The 17,500-nt window shown below is 42.1% G+C and overlaps 1 protein-coding gene across 1 annotated transcript in view; it reads left to right on the top strand.

The window, feature by feature from the left end:
- Positions 1-3,589: 3,589 nt before the first annotated feature.
- The window catches only part of LOC143275505 (importin subunit alpha-3-like), a 24,266-nt gene continuing 10,355 nt past the window's right edge, over positions 3,590-17,500 (top strand). Inside the window, exons 1-8 of the mRNA XM_076579659.1 lie at positions 3,590-3,769; positions 6,444-6,488; positions 7,183-7,346; positions 8,242-8,337; positions 9,518-9,603; positions 9,726-9,812; positions 12,058-12,272; positions 15,515-15,646. Of these exons, the coding sequence (XP_076435774.1) occupies positions 3,704-3,769; positions 6,444-6,488; positions 7,183-7,346; positions 8,242-8,337; positions 9,518-9,603; positions 9,726-9,812; positions 12,058-12,272; positions 15,515-15,646 (891 nt within the window). The 5' untranslated portion in view covers positions 3,590-3,703. The remainder of the gene's footprint in view (positions 3,770-6,443; positions 6,489-7,182; positions 7,347-8,241; positions 8,338-9,517; positions 9,604-9,725; positions 9,813-12,057; positions 12,273-15,514; positions 15,647-17,500) is intronic.

The raw sequence follows: 17,500 nt of genomic DNA, 5'->3' as shown, positions 1-17,500 counted from the left end.
TAATAATAATAATAACAGTATCAGTATCAGTAGCTCAAAGAGCCATCACTGCGTTCGGTCAAATCCATATACGCTACACCACATCTGCCAAGCAGATGCCTGACCAGCAGCGTAACCCAACGCGCTTAGTCACTGAGGCCTTGAGAAAAAATAAAATAAAATAAATAAAATAATAAATTAACAAAACAAAAAAAGTAGATAAATATATATAATATATATTTATAATATATATTTATTATAATAATAGATAAATACATGCACATAACTCACATAAATAATTTTTTTTAAAAAACAACAAGAACAACAATAATAGCTCTTTTTCTTTTCTTTTTTTCTTTTTTTTCTCTCCAGGAACATGTTCCTGAAATGCACCATGACTGACGGCCTTGAAAATCACGTCAGCACAGTCAGCATTGGAGGAAGAGTTTCAGTTTCAGTTTCAGTAGCTCAAGGAGGCGTCACTGCGTTCGGACAAAACCATATACGCTACACCACATCTGCCAAGCAGATGCCTGACCAGCAGCGTAACCCAACGCGCTTAGTCAGGCCTTGAGAACACAAAAAAAACAAAAAACAAAAAAAACAAAAAAAAAAACGGGGGAATAAATAATAGATAAGCTTGCATAAATAAATGAATAAATAAATAAATAATAATTATAATATAGAAAAAGGTAGTAGTAATAATATTAGTAATACTAATAAAATGATAATAATAAAACATAAATAAATAAATAAATAAGACAACAATGGTGATAAATAAGCAAATAAATGTCAAACATGAAGACACACATTCACACATACACCCACACATGCATAACAGAAATGCACCAGACATGCAGTTTCACATATATGAAAGCACAGTCAAATACATATAAACGTACATGAGCTCCAACACACACACACACACACACACACACGCATTACCGTGCACCTCCTCCTGGAGGAAGAACTATTACGAACTGATTGCTCTGGAGTATAATGTTGGATGGCGTTGATGAGGCTTTTGCCCGGTGTTAAATCTTGTATTATAGCGGCGTCATAGTGCTTCCCGTCAGACTGTCAAACACATTTTGGGAAATTGAAGTCTATGAAGACGTGGCAGAGCTTGTGTTAGAAGGTGTTGTTCACAAAAAGGTGCGCAGATTAAAGATCTAATTGGTCAGTGGTACTTCTGTCTTTTGTGGAACGTGGTCTGTTCTTCAGCAGTAAATGGTATCTGTGCACTGACGCAGTGTACATGCGGAAGATCAAATACGCAAATTAAAGACCCAGCAATATTTTGTCAGTCAGTAGGGATAGCGGTTGGTATTGAGACATGAAAAGAGCAAAATCAATCAGCCAGGACGTACGAATCACATCCAGCTTTTGGGATTTTCGAGATGTTCCCCTCTGGTCGACGGTACAGAAGTATAAGGACGAAAACCAATCGCTTCGCCAAAAGCTTTTTCCCCAAAACAGTCAATGCCCTGTCTCTCGAACAAATCCAGTGTGATAAATAGAATTGTGCAACCAACGGCAACCTGAATATCTAGTCATCAGACCATTCCACATGTAATATGCAGCTTCTGTTAGTCAAACGGTGTGTGTGTGTGTGTGTGTGTGTGTGTGCGCGCGCGCGCGCGCGTGTGCGTGCATGTGTGTGTGTGTGTGTGTGTGTGTGCAGTGCGTGCATGCGTGAGTATGCACAAGTTTTTATATTGATATGCACTTGTATGTATCTTATTTCTACTGTATCTGTGTTTGTGTATGATTTTCGACTTATGTTCGTATCTTGTTATGTACTAGCCCACCTGGCAATATTCCTTGTGACCCCGGTACACTGACTTGGTAATAGACATATTCTATTCTATTCTATTCTGTGAACATAGCCACATGCACGACGTGACGTCAATCTGGATCACAGCAAGGACTGAAAGTTAGTAATCAAGGTGTCAGTCATTTTCAACTGATAAATAATGAATGCCTGCATGCTATCCACAGCCGCTCTTATAATGAAAGGACATGGCATGTGTATGGAATATGTACAGTACTGACAGTTTTTTGTTGTTGTTTTTTCAGTTTACTGAAAACCTAATCAAGGCAACAGCTTCAGTAATTCAGTCGGCGCAACGAAAACCCATGGAGTCACAGTACCGCTGGAAATAGTGTTTTACCAGAAACAAAACAAAACAAAACAAAGACTGGGCAAATTTGCAACCGACACAGGTGCGCGCCGCGCGCACACACACGTAGTACGCGACATGGAAATCCCTCAGTCCACACAACCATCCCTCCCGCTCCTACACACGCACACACACACACACCGTCATGACACACTGACATGCACACGCAGACGCCCGGCGGCGCGCGCACACGCGTTTAACTGACCGGGTCACAGTTCCGGTTTCTTGAGGGAAAACGTCACTGCGTTCGGCCGGACAAATCCACAACATGATTATACAAAACGGCAGATGCCTGACCAGCAGCATAACCCAACGTGTGTAACCCTCACACATGTATAGTGATTGTTGTGGGGATCGTGTCAAATATTTTGCACTGGCCTTGACTGAACATTTGTGTCAGAGCTTTCCGTCCGTCTCCCTTTGTCATCATGTGGCACTGGCGTACCCTCCACCCCTATCCCCCCGACTGAGATTTCGATCTATCAAAGAACAAACTAGTAAGCTGTTGCTCTTACAGAAATTAGTTTTGGTTTCACTTCTTCGATTAGTTCACAAGGAAGCGTCAAAACTGAAACTGAAACTCCGTGAACACATGTGAGAATCACATTCTTGTCTTTCTTGTGAAGTGTGAGTGCACACACACACACACACACACACACAAACAAACAAACAAACAAAGGTATTAAAAAAAACACATCACAAATTAAGTTTGATGAAACCCGAGTAAAAGGAAATAACTGTGCATTGACAGTTTACCATCGCCTTTCCACTTCTAAATTTCTGTTGCTATTAATTTATTTACAAACTTTTAAGATATGTTACTTCTCGGAAATTTGTTGCAAAAAGAGCTGCTCGGTTAAAACTAGCTCCATGATTATGCGTGATCGCGAATTAGAAAAAACACGAGGTAACTGAATATCAAGATGCAGTTGAATTCAGTGACAAAGATCAGTTATAGCAATTCACACTGGCTTGCTCACAGGAAGGCTAAACGAAGTGTACAGAGAAATAAACCAAAAAAGTTCATCAAAAAGAAAGTTCCAAGTCGTTTCATATACTTTTCATTTGACATTGATGTCCGCACAGAAACGCGGTGACACTGAACGGCAGCCGAGATAAAATCCGCGAACCACAGAAACGGCGAACAGAACTGAAATACTAGTGTTTTCATCTGGAGTTGATTTCTCTTTATTGTCTACTACCACCAACACAGCTTTGCAACTACGACGAAAAAAGATGCCGTCTGAGTTCTTCATAGCACAAACCGCTATTCAACATTTGTGATAAATGCCACTAATAAGCATATTTTGGAATAATTCGGTATTTAGTGGTTGTTTTCGAAAGAATTTTGACAATTTGGATGAATTCGGTTGAAACTATACGCCAACACTTTCAATCGTCCAATCAGAAATTTTGTTACTGTCGGTTTCTGCTTCAGGAACAGTAATAGACCACCACCATAATACGCTCAGGTGGCACTTTGGTGACTGAAGAAAAAGGCACTTTTGTTTCAGTAGTTTCATTATTTTTTATTTTCCAACATGGCATCAGACCCCCTCGCCAAGGCAAGAAATCAGATGTTCAAAAACAAAGGGAAGGACCTTGAGGTTAGTGATCAAAGTACAAAGAAATAATCGGTGTTTGGTGGCTCCAAATTGGAGTTGAATAATGAACGCGTAACAGCAAACCCCATGATAGAAGCATTCATCCTTGACATTCACACAATTTTTTGAAATAACAGTACGTTCTAACGCCACAAAACCAAGCTCCAGACTATTTTTCTGGAAGAGAAGAATACTGTGTGTGTATGAATTAAGAATTAGATACCAAATCTGAGGTGCATCACAAGCATGGGATTGGAGCTTGGTGGTTTGGGTTGGTTACGAACGATAGACAAAGAAGAAAGCCTACCCACGCGTCTTGGAAGAAAGACGGACGTACAGTTAAAGTACTTAATTAGAAAGAGCTAAGAGCATTAAAAGTACAATTTATTAAACACAATTTTGTTGTTTTCAAAGCTTTGCAAGTTTCCATCATTCATTGCATGGCTAAAAATAGAATAGGAAATAGCACGGTCAAGGAAATAGGACATAAACTAAAGTAGACTGGAAACTGACATGTCTACTCATTCTGTGTCAACTGTTTATTTATTTATGAATTTATTCTTTTTCATGAAGAAGCACACATATCAAACTCTTCAGCTTGCCAGTTTAACTTCTGCTCTGTGGGGTCCAAGCACAATAGTGTTGAACAATGTGCTGTGCTAAGAGACTCATTGTGTGAAAATGGACTTTGGTCAGCATTAATTTGATCTTGAGCATGTCTGGATGAAGCAGTATATTTTGTTGTTTTTGAGAAACTGTCTTGACTTTGCCATTGGTACTTAAGTACAACTCACATAGGCATTTCAAGTAAAACATACAACTTGTAACATTAACAATAATGATAACAGTAAAATTTTACATTTGTTTTGCTCATTTTCTCTTTAAGTGCTCAGGGTGCTTTACATGAAAGAAGTTAAAGATGACATGACCACTCTTTTTCCCTTTCATTTCTCATGTTATGCAAAGTGTTATTTACTTAGTTATGGCAGTCTACTCAATAGTACACAAATATGCGTACACTCAAGACCTGACAAAGCGCGTTGGGTTATGCTACTGGTCAGGCATCTGTCTAGCAGATGTGGTGTAACGCATATGGATTTGTCCATTGTCCAAACACAGTGACGCCTGCTTGAGAAACTGAAACTGATACAACACAATACAAGCAGTCAGTTGTGTGTTTCAGAGAGAAAGAGAGAGACAGTCTTCACAATGTTTGGGTTGTCACATTGTTTGGGTTTGTTTGACACTGTGTGTATGGTAGAAAGGTAAGGGGAGAGAATGTGTACAAATGTGTGTTTGGAAACATGTGCACACACATAATAGCTGATCAGTTTTCTACTGTCATTTGAAAAACAAATATGTCCATGCTTTTATTAGAATGTAATTGTCTTGTGTCCCTAAATGACAATTGAAAGAAATCAGATGTTTCAAAAAACAAAACAAAAACAAAAGTTTTGAAAAGTCCTATCTCACAGTTCATCCAGAATCAAAGAGCAACATAGACGATAAACCATCCAACACAACTTTGATTTGAATATTTGCAATATTTTTACAGATCATTCATTTATTGCCACTGCATGTATGCATAATACCACTGTAATTTTAAAAATTTACCACTTTTTTTCTTCTTCTTTTTTTCACTTGTGTTGCAGTCAGCAGCGCATCATAAAATTGTTTATGTATTCATTGATCAGTGTGTTACTGTTACAAGTGTTAGTTTGTATTATCATTGTGTAAACAACATGTCGAAGGTGTGATCATAGGACTTCTTTCAATTTCAAATTTCATTCATGTGGTGTGAAAAAATTGCCAGGCTTCATTAGACCTAATTTCCAGAGTTGTAAGTAGATTTTGAACAGCAAAGTGAGAGCTGTATTATCAATGGTTTCTCCAGTCAATGGGAAACCATTTACAGCTTAGTCTTTTGTGAAGGACTATGACTCTTAACCTAGGAGGCAAAATTGCACTGGCTCTTTGTGCTGCAGCCTTGTGGGCTAGTTGGCCTTTGGGAATCATCCCAACGCCGACTGTCCTAAAACCCTCTTGGCCGAGAGAGTGGGGATGTACTTGGGCAAGACACTCTCCACTATAATCCAATTCTAGCCCAAATAGTCGGAACAGCAGTTGCCTCCTCTGCTGTTCTGATGATCATAGTCGGACACGACTGACTATCATATATATATAATTTTGAAAGATGTTGAGGTTTGCAGTATTAATTATTATATTAGCAGTTACTGTTAAACTCAGTTGAGTAGTTTGACCTGTGACTGAGTGTGACTGTGAGTGTAACTGTAAGTTAAGGAGTTTTTTGTTCTTTAACTCTCTCCATACGAACGGTGAAAGAGACGACGTTGACAGCGTTTCACCCCAATTACCACCATCAAAATATTGCAAGCGGAAGGCTCTTATACTGAAGAGGTGAATGTTGACAAAGAATACCACAATTCTGACGACGGAAGCTAAAGGTTGGGTCACTTGAGACACCCACTGGACATCCCGAGGGGTCTGTGTAGAGGAGAAGAGAGGACTGGCCGTACTGAGTGAGTTAACGCTATTACTTATCTTGTGCATAATTTTATTAATATACGATATTTATAATAGTATTGATTAGTAAATTTTTGGATCAAGTCATCATCCTTACTGATTTATCATTCATTTGTCAATTTCTGGTCAACAGGAAATGCGAAGAAGGAGAACAGAAGTGACTGTAGAATTACGAAAGGTGAGTCACATTAAGATTTTAAATGATTAATGATGATTAATATTGACAGTTTTGTCAATTGGCTCTTATTGGCGTCTTAAGTCGATAAGAATTATGAGAAGTGTATTCAGTTAATTTATGTTCCTACCAATAACTTAACATTGCATTGTGTAATTTTTTTTTTTTTTTTTCAATTCAGAATAAGATTATTTATTTATTATGTATGATTTGATAATTGGATATATGTATTTCTCATCATTATTATGTCAGTTTTCTGCTGACTTTACACCCTTGTTATACTAACTAATCGTATTCCTTTGTTTTTTTGTTGATTTGCTTTTTGGAAAACTGATCTGGGTGATGAAAGTTCATCACAGTCAGATATCCAGGAAAGTGTCATTGTGTGTGTGTATGTGTTTTGTTTTTTTGAATTCAAATAATCTTTTGGAGCCAGTGACTGACACTGTGACAGACAAAGAGCAACGATATGTAATCCTAATGAATAACATTTGTTATAGACGTTAGCTTATATAATTAAATATCAGCTTATATAATTATAGTAAATATCTTTTTATTTATCAGTCATAGTTGTTAGCTGTTAACCATTAATTGCAACCACAAAAAGTTACTTGGGACTTTTTTTTTTTTTTTTTTTTTTCCCCTTTCATCCTCTGATGCAATATCTTGAAACGAAGCCTCTGTCCCTGCCACACAGAACAAACGAGACCAGCATATTCTGAAGCGCCGAAACGTCCCTGCCCAAGACAGCACAGACTCGGAAGACAGCGAAAAACCCACAAACCAGTCGTTGCAGAGCATCGTCCTGAATGCATCCAGCCCCGAGCCTTCCGTGCAGCTCTCAGCCGTGCAGGCCGCCAGGTTAGTTTTTTTATTTTTTTATTTTAATTTATTTTAAAATATAATCACTGGTCCGAAACCTGGTTTAATTACACATACTTAACCGTGACCCAACTAGTGCAGACTCCGGCAGGGGTCTGACATTCCTGTCCTGTGCAAACTACTATCCGCCTATGCGGAGAAAACGAAACTACAGCCGATAACCTCCCGGAAGTAGGTAACCTTCCCTTTGTCTTTTCTTGGGGCTGTAATTATTATTTGGAAAAAAAAAGAAGAAATACACACACACACACACACACACACACACATATATATATATATATATATATATCAACCACCATCTACCTGAAGATCTAGTCATCAGCCCCATCCACATGTGATATGCAGCTTCTGTTCAAACAAGTGTGTGTGTGAGAGAGAGAGAGAGAGAATGTGTGTGCAGTATGTGCATGTGTGAGTATGCACAAGTTTTTATATTGATATGCACTTGTATGTATCCTAATTTCTACTGTATCTGTGTTTGTGTATGATTTTCGATTTATGTTCGTATCTTGTTATGTACTATCCCCCCCCCCCCCACCCCACCCCCCCAAATATTCCTTGTGACCCTGGTACACTTGGTAATAAAGACATATTCTCTCTCTCTCTGTCTCTCTCTCTCTCTCTCTCTCTCTCTCTCTCTCTCTCTCTCTCTCTCTCTATATATATATATATATATATATATATGTATTAGTAGTTTTGGTACTAGTAATACTAATAGTTGTAGTGCTACAAGTATTAATATCATTATCATTATTATTATTATTACTGTTATTATAACTACTTCTACTGCTGTTATGATTATTATTATTACGGTTAAAGTGTTATGATGAATCTGTGTTTGTGTCAGCATTGTTCCTGTTGGGATTGCTTGCAGAAAACTGCTGTCCAGTGACCGAAATCCACCCATAGACGATCTAATTTCCTCAGGAATTCTCCCCATTTTAGTGAAGTGTTTAGGCAGAGATGACTGGTGAGTTCACAGGGATTTGTTTTTTGTTGTTGTTGTTTTTGACTCACTTGTGTAAACAAAGTGAGTCTATGTTTTAACCCGGTGTTCGGTTGTCTCTGTGTGTGTCGTGTGTGTCCGTGGTAAACTTTAACATTGACATTTTCTCTGCAAATACTTTGTCAGTTGACACCAAATTTGGCATAAAAATAGGAAAAATTCTGTTCTTTCCAGTCATCTTGTTTAAAACAATATTGCACCCCTGGGATGGGCACAAAAAAATTAAAAAAAGAAGCCTAATTATATGCAAACTGCATTTACTGTTATATTTATATTTTTTGTATTCTCTAAACTTGGCACTTTGACCTCTTATTCTGACACAACAACAAGAGGAGTCATTATTATCATTTTTTGTTCAAACAGGAACTTTTTGCTAAGCATGGAATTTTTATTTATTTTGCAAACGTTTTGGTGCAGATAGTAAAAAAGGGAAATTACTCTGTAATTAATGCTAGGGGACTTAATTTATCACAAGTGAGTCTTGAAGGCCTTGCCTCTCTTGTTATAATTTCTATTTCCAATATAACATTTTGAAGAAATTTCTCTGGCAGGGAAGGTCTGTCAGTACTCTTTAAGTTGACGTTTTCAGCAGTTTCTGCATTCAGTGACTCTATACAGTGGTTGCGAGTTTGTTTGTTTTTTTGTTGTTGTTTTTTCTTCAGTAAAACTGAAAAAATGTATGCACATGCACCTGTGTGGAGTTTGTGTGTGTGTGAGTGTGCGTTAATCTTCATTGTTTTCATATGTGCATGCTGTATTTGTGAAACGTGTGCGTTCACATGTTTATGAGTATGTATACATGTATGAAGTCTGTGTGAATGAATATGAATTATGAATGTGCAGGAATGAATTCACAGTTGATGCATACTTTGTGTGTATATGCATACATGTTCATTCAGCTTGAAAAAAAAACAAAAAAAAAAAACAAAGAAAAACATTATATATATACACAGATGATTCTTTTTAATGAAACACTGTTGTTGTTTTATGTGTATGAGTGTGTTGTGGTTTGTGTTTGACGGTTATTGTAAAAGCACTTTGAGATGTTTTTGAAAGCACTGTGTAAATGATAATGTTGTTATTATTATTGTTGTTGTTGTTGTTGTGATGATTGTTGTTATAAGTCATGTTCCTGTGTGTCCAGCCCCTCGTTACAGTTTGAAGCAGCGTGGGCTTTGACAAACATTGCGTCGGGGACCTCAGCACAGACACAGGCTGTGGTGAACGCAGGTGAGGACAGACTCCTCTCTCTCCTCTCCTCTCCTCTCCTGTCCAACGCTTTAACCATTCGGCTGTTGCGCCCGTCCAACATAATGTTTTAAATATGACGGCTGTTGTATGTTTTTTTTCAGAGGCGGTGCCTTTCTTTATACGACTGCTGCAGTCACCACATCAGAACGTGTGTGAGCAGGCGGTGTGGGCTCTGGGAAACATCATTGGTGAGTGGTGGGGGGGGGGGGGGGCTGTCCACACTGGATGATGATGATGAAAATGATAGATAATAGACCACTGGAGAGTTCCATGCTGTCATGACTTTAAAAAAAAAAAATTTTTAACTTTTTTTTTAATTTTCCAAAAACATGTATACAATACAGAGAATAGTATGAAACAAACAATATAAAACAAACAGTAGCATCTTCCACTACGGAGAGAGAGATAAAACAAAACAGACTAAACAAGGCAAAACAAATCTGTAACAACAACAACATCAACCAAAAAAAAAAAAAAGGAAGATTTGTCCAATCATTCAATCAATCAATGTTTACACATTAGTGATTGTAGTAATCATGATGATTTAAGATGACATTAATAATAAATAGCCTGGAGCAGTTTTAACATAACGTAGCAACAGCATCAATTATGTCAACTATTACAGTAATGGTATCTAGGGTGAGGCGAGAGTGAGTGGTGGCATTATGATATCATAATAATAAGGCTGTCATGACTTTATAGAGGAGCATCACATGATCTGTGCTCTCAAAGTTGTTTGGTTCCTCCTAAAGTGTGAGCAGCAAAGGCAGTTGAGAGAGGCAGAACGTTCAAAAACTGCAGGCTTCGTTTTTTTGCATATTTGCTGCTTCTTTTTTTTCTTTTTTTTTTTTCTTTTCTTTTTTTGTGCATGCAATAGCACTTCATTGTACAGAGTTTGGTTGTAGCATTAGAGGCTTTCAGCTGAAGAAACGGAGGCCAGCACATATTTGCTGCTTTTTTGACAAGTGTCGATCGCCTTTGGCGTTGCTGGCAGTTTCAAGTAAAAGTTAGATCTATACACGCGTACAGGACCCAGGATGGCCATGGAACTCTCCAGCGGTCTGTTGATCCGTTGTTTTTTTTTTATGTAGCACATAATATTAACATTGTGCAGCTCAGTACAACTCGCACAGATCATGCACTCAAACCCTGCTCCATGAACAGCCATCCTCACAGTCACATACACAGACATGAAGCAGAAGGTGAACACTTATGTTAAGGATCTTTGGCCAGAGGAGTGGAACACCCAGACGGACAACAAGCTCTTTCAGATCCGTCCAGACCTAAAAGAGACCCTCCCTTCAGGGGTGAAGAACAGAAAGGAGGAGTCTGTGCTGTGCAGACTGCATGCGGGGCACACTTTTTTTTTTTTTTTTTTTTTTTTTTTTACTCATTCTTACTTGTTGAAGGGGGAAGAGGCCCCTCGATGTATTCCCTGTGATGAGCCTCTCACCGTGTGCTCCTTGACTGTTGGGATCTGCATGACGTTAGACACCGACATTACACGGCGGTTTCTTTGAAGACCTTGTTTCGTGATGTCCCTCCGTGGGCGCTGATGGACTTCTGAAAGAAGTGAACCTTTTTAACCAGATTTGAAGGTTTAAGTATGGAAGTTGTTTTGTTTTTTTTAAACTTTGGAGTGGAAAGTTCGAAGTGGTGACTCATTTTAATTGTTTGTTTTTTGGGTTTTTTTTACCCTTGTAATAGTTATTAACGCGGCGATAGCCTTGAGATGGCCTCAGTGGTCGGCGAGGCTCTAAGCACCATAATTTCATTTCATTTCCTCACAGTCACATGCATACCCTGTAACGTTTGGCAAAGCAGGTTGCTTGAGACTGATTTTAAATTCACACAGAGTGGGAAGGCCATGCAGACAGAGTGAGTGTAATAATAATAATGATGATGATGATAACAAATGGCGTTTATGAAGGGCAGTTCTCTCAGAAGGAACCTTTTGCACATGCACTTGGGCACATGCACACACACACACGTTCACTCACTCACTCGCACTCTCACTGACACTTCCTCTCCCACGCACAGACACACGTGCACTTGTGTGAATAACCAATGATCGGTCGTGATCTGTGTAAATAAGCAATAATCACTGTGTAAATGATAAATAATCCAGTCAGATCAATCATCCACTGACATGGATTACAGGATCTTTAACGTGCGTATTTGATCTTCTGCTTGCATATACACACGAAGGGGGTTCAGGCACTAGCAGGTCTGCACATATGTTGACCCGGGAGATCGTGAAAAAATCTCCACCCTTTACCCACCAGGCGCCGTCACCGTGATTCAAACCCGGGACCCTCAGATTGACAGTCCAACGCTTTAACCACTCGGCTATTGCGCCCGTCGTAGATAATCAATAATCCAGTCAGGTCAATGGGGCCCCCCCCCCCCCCACCCACCACCACCACCACACAGGTGACGGTCCCAACTGCCGCGACTACGTGATCAGCCTGGGGGCGGTGCAGCACTTGCTGAGCTTCATCACGCCGGACATCCCCCTCACCTTCCTGCGCAACGTGGCCTGGGTGGTGGTCAACCTGTGTCGCAACAAGGAGCCCGCGCCCCCGGCCTCCACCATCCACCAGATCCTCCCCGCCTTGTGTAACCTGATCCATCACAGCGATGTTAATGTGAGTGGGTGTGTGTGTGTGGGGTGGTTTGGGTTTTTCTTGGGGGGGTGGGGGGGGGGGGCATGTTGTGGTGATGTCAGTGTGAGTGTGGTGTGTTTTTGAAAAGGGGGTGGTGGGGTGGGGGGGTCATGTTGTGGTGATGTTAATGTGAGTGGGTGTGAGTGGGTTTTTTTGGGGGGGAGTTGGGGTAGGGTGGGATGTCAATGTAAGTGTGGTGTGGTTGTTTGGGGGGTTGGGGTAGGGTGGGGGTGGGAGGGTGTGTTGTCATGTCAATGTGAGTGTGGTGTGTATTTTGGGGGGTAGGGTTGGGGTAGGGTGGGGGGGGGGCATGTGTTGTGGTGATTACATTGTGACAGAGGGTTGGGGTAGGGTGGGTGGGGGCGCGTGTGTTGTGGTGATGTCATTGTGAGTGTGGTGTGTTTTTGAGGGGGGGGGGGGGGTGTTGTGGTGATGTCAATGCGAGTGTGGTGTGTTTTTGAAGGGGGGGTTGGGGTGTTGGGGGGGGGGGGGGGTTGTTGTGGTGATGTCAATGTGAGTGTGGTGTGGTTTTGAAGGGGGGGGTTGGGGTGTTGGTGTTGGGTTGGGGTGGGGGGTTGGGGGGGTGGTTGTGGTGATGTCAATGTGAGTGTGGTGTGGTTTTGAAGGGGGGTTGGGGTAGGGTGGGGGGCGTGTTGTGGTGATGTCAGTGTGAGTGTGGTGGGGTTTTTTTCAGGGGTGGGGTTTGGGGTCATGTTGTGGTGTGGGTTTTTTGGGGGGGTAGGGGTAGGGTGGGGTTGGGGGGTCATGTTGTGGTGATGTCAGTGTGAGTGTGGTGTGTTTTTTTGGGGGGTAGGGTGGGGGTGGGAGGGTGTGTTGTCATGTCAATGTGAGTGTGGTGTGTTTTTTCGGGGGGGAGGGTTGGGGTAGGGTGGGGGGCATGTTGTGGTGATGTCAATGTGAGTGTGGTGTGATTTTGAAGGGTGGGGGGGGGGCTGGGGTGTTGGTGTAGGCGGGTTTGGGGGGGGGGGCGTGTTGTGGTGATGTCAATGTGAGTGTGGTGGGTTTTTTTTTTCAGGGGTGGGATTTGGGGTCATGTTGTGGTGTGGGTTTTTTTTGGGGGGTAGGGTGGGGGTGGGAGGGTGTGTTGTCATGTCAATGTGAGTGCAGTGTGTTTTTTTTGGGGGGGAGGGTGGGGGTGGGGGTGGGGGGGCATGTGTTGTGGTGATGTCAATGTGAGTGTGGTGTGGTTATTTGGGGGGTCAGGGTAGGGTGGGGGGCGTGTTGTGGTGATGTCAATGTGAGTGTGGTGTGGTTATTTGGGGGGTCAGGGTAGGGTGGGGGGCGTGTTGTGGTGATGTCAATGTGAGTGTGGTGTGGTTATTTGGGGGGTCAGGGTAGGGTGGGGGGCGTGTTGTGGTGATGTCAATGTGAGTGTGGTGTGGTTATTTGGGGGGTCAGGGTAGGGTGGGGGGGCGCGTGTTGTGGTGATGTCATTGTGAGTGTGGTGTGGTTATTTGGGGGGTCAGGGTAGGGTGGGGGGGCGTGTTGTGGTGATGTCAATGTGAGTGTGTGTTGGGTGGTGTGGTGCAGCACTAAAGAGCCAGTGCAGTGTTGCCGCCTCCTTTGAGAGTCCTAGTCCTTCACAAAAGACTTAAGCTGTAAATGATTTTCCACTGCAATGGAGAAACCATTGATAATACAGCTCTCACATTGCTGTTGGCCCAACTGTGTAAACTTATGTCAGTCTGTGATATAAACAACGGAGTATTGGGCCTAAGGAGATGTATCGTAGTGATGTCAGTATTATTGTGTTGGGGGGGGGGGGTGCGTTGGAAGGGGCTGGGGGGGGGGGGGGAGATGTGGTGATGTGGATTTGAGTGTGTGTGTGTGTATGTTGGGTATGTGTAAAGTGTCAATGTATTGATGTAATGTGGTGAATGTCCATGTGAGTGTGTGTTAGGGGTGTGTGTGTGTGTAGCGTGTCTTGTATCACAGTGATGTCCTGTTCATGTCACATGCAGACAGCATTGTCTTGAGTTTGGACGTCGTTGGGAGTTGTATCACGTTTATTTTTCTTTGAAAGATTGGTTTTTTTTGTTGTTGTTGTTGTTGTTGTTTTACGTACAGATTGGTGGTAATAGTGACTTTCTCTAAGGAGGAAGGTGGCAGAATGGTTAAGACGCTCAGCTGCCAATACAGAGAGTCCGTGAGGGTGTGGGTTCGAATCCCGCTCTCGCCCTTTCTCCTAAGTTTGACTGGAAAATCAAACTGAGCGTCTAGTCTTTCGGATGAGACGATAAACCGAGGTCCCGTGTGCAGCACGCACTTGGCGCACTGAAAAAGAACCCATGGCAACGAGAGTGTTGTCCTCTGGCGAAATTACGTAAAATGAAATCCACTTTCATAGGTACACAAATATATGTAAGCATGCACTCAAGGCCTGACTAAGCGCGTTGGGTTACGCTGCTGGTCAGGCATTTGCTCAACAGATGTGGTGTAGCGTGTATGGATTTGTCCGAACGCAGTGACGCCTCCTTGAGAAAGTGAAAACTGAAATCTGATGAGCGTTTTACTCACGCATTCAGATATGTCAGATTTGGAGTTGCAGCTTGGTGACTTTTCTTTGACAGGGGTCTTTTCTTGTACTGGCAAAAAGGAGAGGGGGGGGGTGGGGGTGGGGGGGGAATGTGGTTGGATTACTTTTCAACATTGAAAGACAGAAGAAAAAAGAAGAAAATTTCTGTTTCTGGGGGGGGGGGGGGGGGGGGGGGGGGGGTGCAGTGTAATTTTTGAGATGGTGTGTGTGTGTGACAGGGCTTGTGTCATTTATGTGTATTTGTTTGTGCTTTCATATCTGTGAAACTGCATGTTTGTTGCATATCTGTTATGCAGGTGTGTGTGTGCTTGTGTGTGAATGTGTGTCTGCATGTTTTACATTTATTTGTTTATTCATCATCATTATTGGGTGGGTTTTTTTTATTCTATTTTTATTTATTACTATTACTATTTTTATTATTAATATCATCATCATTATTATTATTACTATCTTTTTTCTGTTTTGGGGTTGTTTTTTTTGTTTTTTTTTTTTCTTTTTTTCTCATGGCCTGACTAAGCGTGTTGGGGTACGCTGCTGGTCAGGCATCTGCTTGGCAGATGTGGTGTAGCGTGTATAGATTTGTCCGGAAGGCGGTGAGGCCTCCTTGAGCGACTGACACTGACACTGACACTGATACTGATACTGACACTGATTGTCCTGCGCCCAGATCTTGGTGGACACAGTGTGGGCGTTGTCGTACCTGACAGACGGGGGCAACGACCAGATTCAGATGGTGATCGAGTCAGGTGTGGTGCCCTTCCTGGTCCCGTTGCTCAGTCACCAGGACGTCAAGGTCCAGGTGAGTGGGTGTGTGTGTGTGTGTGTGTGTGTTTAATTACACATACTTAACCACGCCAGAGAATCGACAGACAGACAGAAAATACGAAAAAAAACTTAGCCGTATGAAGAGCACAGGTACAGGAGTCATGATGGCTGCCGGAAAAAGAGGGCGATAACCAGCGGGACAAAGGGGAGGTTACCTACTTCCGGGAGGTTATCGGCCGTAGTTTCGTCTGCTCCGCATAGGCGGATAGTAGTTTGCACAGGACAGGAATGTCAGACCCCTGCCGGAGTCTGCACTAGTTGGGTCACGATAAGTATGTTATTTAAACGTAATTTTAGATAGAAAATTTCCTTTTAATTACACATACTTAACCGTGACCCAACTAGTGCAGACTCCGGCAGGGGTCTGACATTCCTGTCCTGTAAATGTGTGATTGTGTGTGTGTGAGAGCGCGAGCAAGTGCATGTGTGTGTGTATGATCGCTTCGTCAAGTCTCCACACTCAGCTTTCTTTCTTTCAAGTCTGGCCTGAAAACCCACCTCTTCCCAAAATAGCTTCCCTCCCTCCCTCTCCTGCCTCTTCCTTTTTCTTCAGTTTCTCCAGTTTTAGAAGTTATGCACGCGTGTGAATGACTGGTGCGAAAGCGCTTTGATTTGTCTCTGCACAAGATTCAGTGCTATATAAATAACATTATTATTATTATTATCTGTGTGAGTGTGAGCGCTAATTTTGTACACGATGCTTGGTCTTTTAGAGAAAGCAAAACCAAAAAAAAATTTTTGATTACATGGGTGCCCGCATGTCACGACACAAGCGTGCACACACACTTTAATAATAATTCGAGAAAATAGAGGAGGCAGGACTTCTACATGCTACCCCATTGTGCACATAAACTGTTGCATCTTAGGCTGTCTAGCTGGGTAGAGCTGACTGACTACATCCTACCCTATTGTGCACGTAAACTGTTGCATCTTAGGCTGTCTAGCTGGGTAGAGCTGACGGACTACATCCTACCCTATTGTGCACATAAACTGTTGCATCTTAGGCTGTCTAGCTGGGTAGAGCTGACTGACTACATCCTACCCTATTGTGCACGTAAACTGTTGCATCTTAGGCTGTCTAGCTGGGTAGAGCTGACGGACTACATCCTACCCTATTGTGCACATAAACTGTTGCATCTTAGGCTGTCTAGCTGGGTAGAGCTGACGGACTACATCCTACCCTATTGTGCACATAAACTGTTGCATCTTAGGCTGTCTAGCTGGGTAGAGCTGACTGACTACATCCTACCCTATTGTGCACATAAACTGTTGCATCTTAGGCTGTCTAGCTGGGTAGAGCTGACTGACTACATCCTACCCTATTGTGCACGTAAACTGTTGCATCTTAGGCTGTCTAGCTGGGTAGAGCTGACTGACTACATCCTAAACCATTGTGCACATAAACTGTTGCATCTTAGGCTGTCTAGCTGGGTAGAGCTGACTGACTACATCCTACCCTATTGTGCACGTAAACTGTTGCATCTTAGGCTGTCTAGCTGGGTAGAGCTGACTGACTACATCCTAAACCATTGTGCACATAAACTGTTGCATCTTAGGCTGTCTAGCTGGGTAGAGCTGACTGACTACATCCTACCCTATTGTGCACGTAAACTGTTGCATCTTAGGCTGTCTAGCTGGGTAGAGCTGACTGACTACATCCTAAACCATTGTGCACATAAACTGTTGCATCTTAGGCTGTCTAGCTGGGTAGAGCTGACTGACTACATCCTACCCTATTGTGCACGTAAACTGTTGCATCTTAGGCTGTCTAGCTGGGTAGAGCTGACTGACTACATCCTACCCTATTGTGCACGTAAACTGTTGCATC

The sequence above is a fragment of the Babylonia areolata genome, chromosome 30 (genome assembly GCF_041734735.1).
Source record: "Babylonia areolata isolate BAREFJ2019XMU chromosome 30, ASM4173473v1, whole genome shotgun sequence".
Taxonomy (NCBI): Eukaryota; Metazoa; Mollusca; class Gastropoda; order Neogastropoda; family Buccinidae; genus Babylonia; species Babylonia areolata.
Note: the sequence above shows the minus strand (reverse complement) of the source record. Positions and strands in the feature narration are given on the sequence as shown.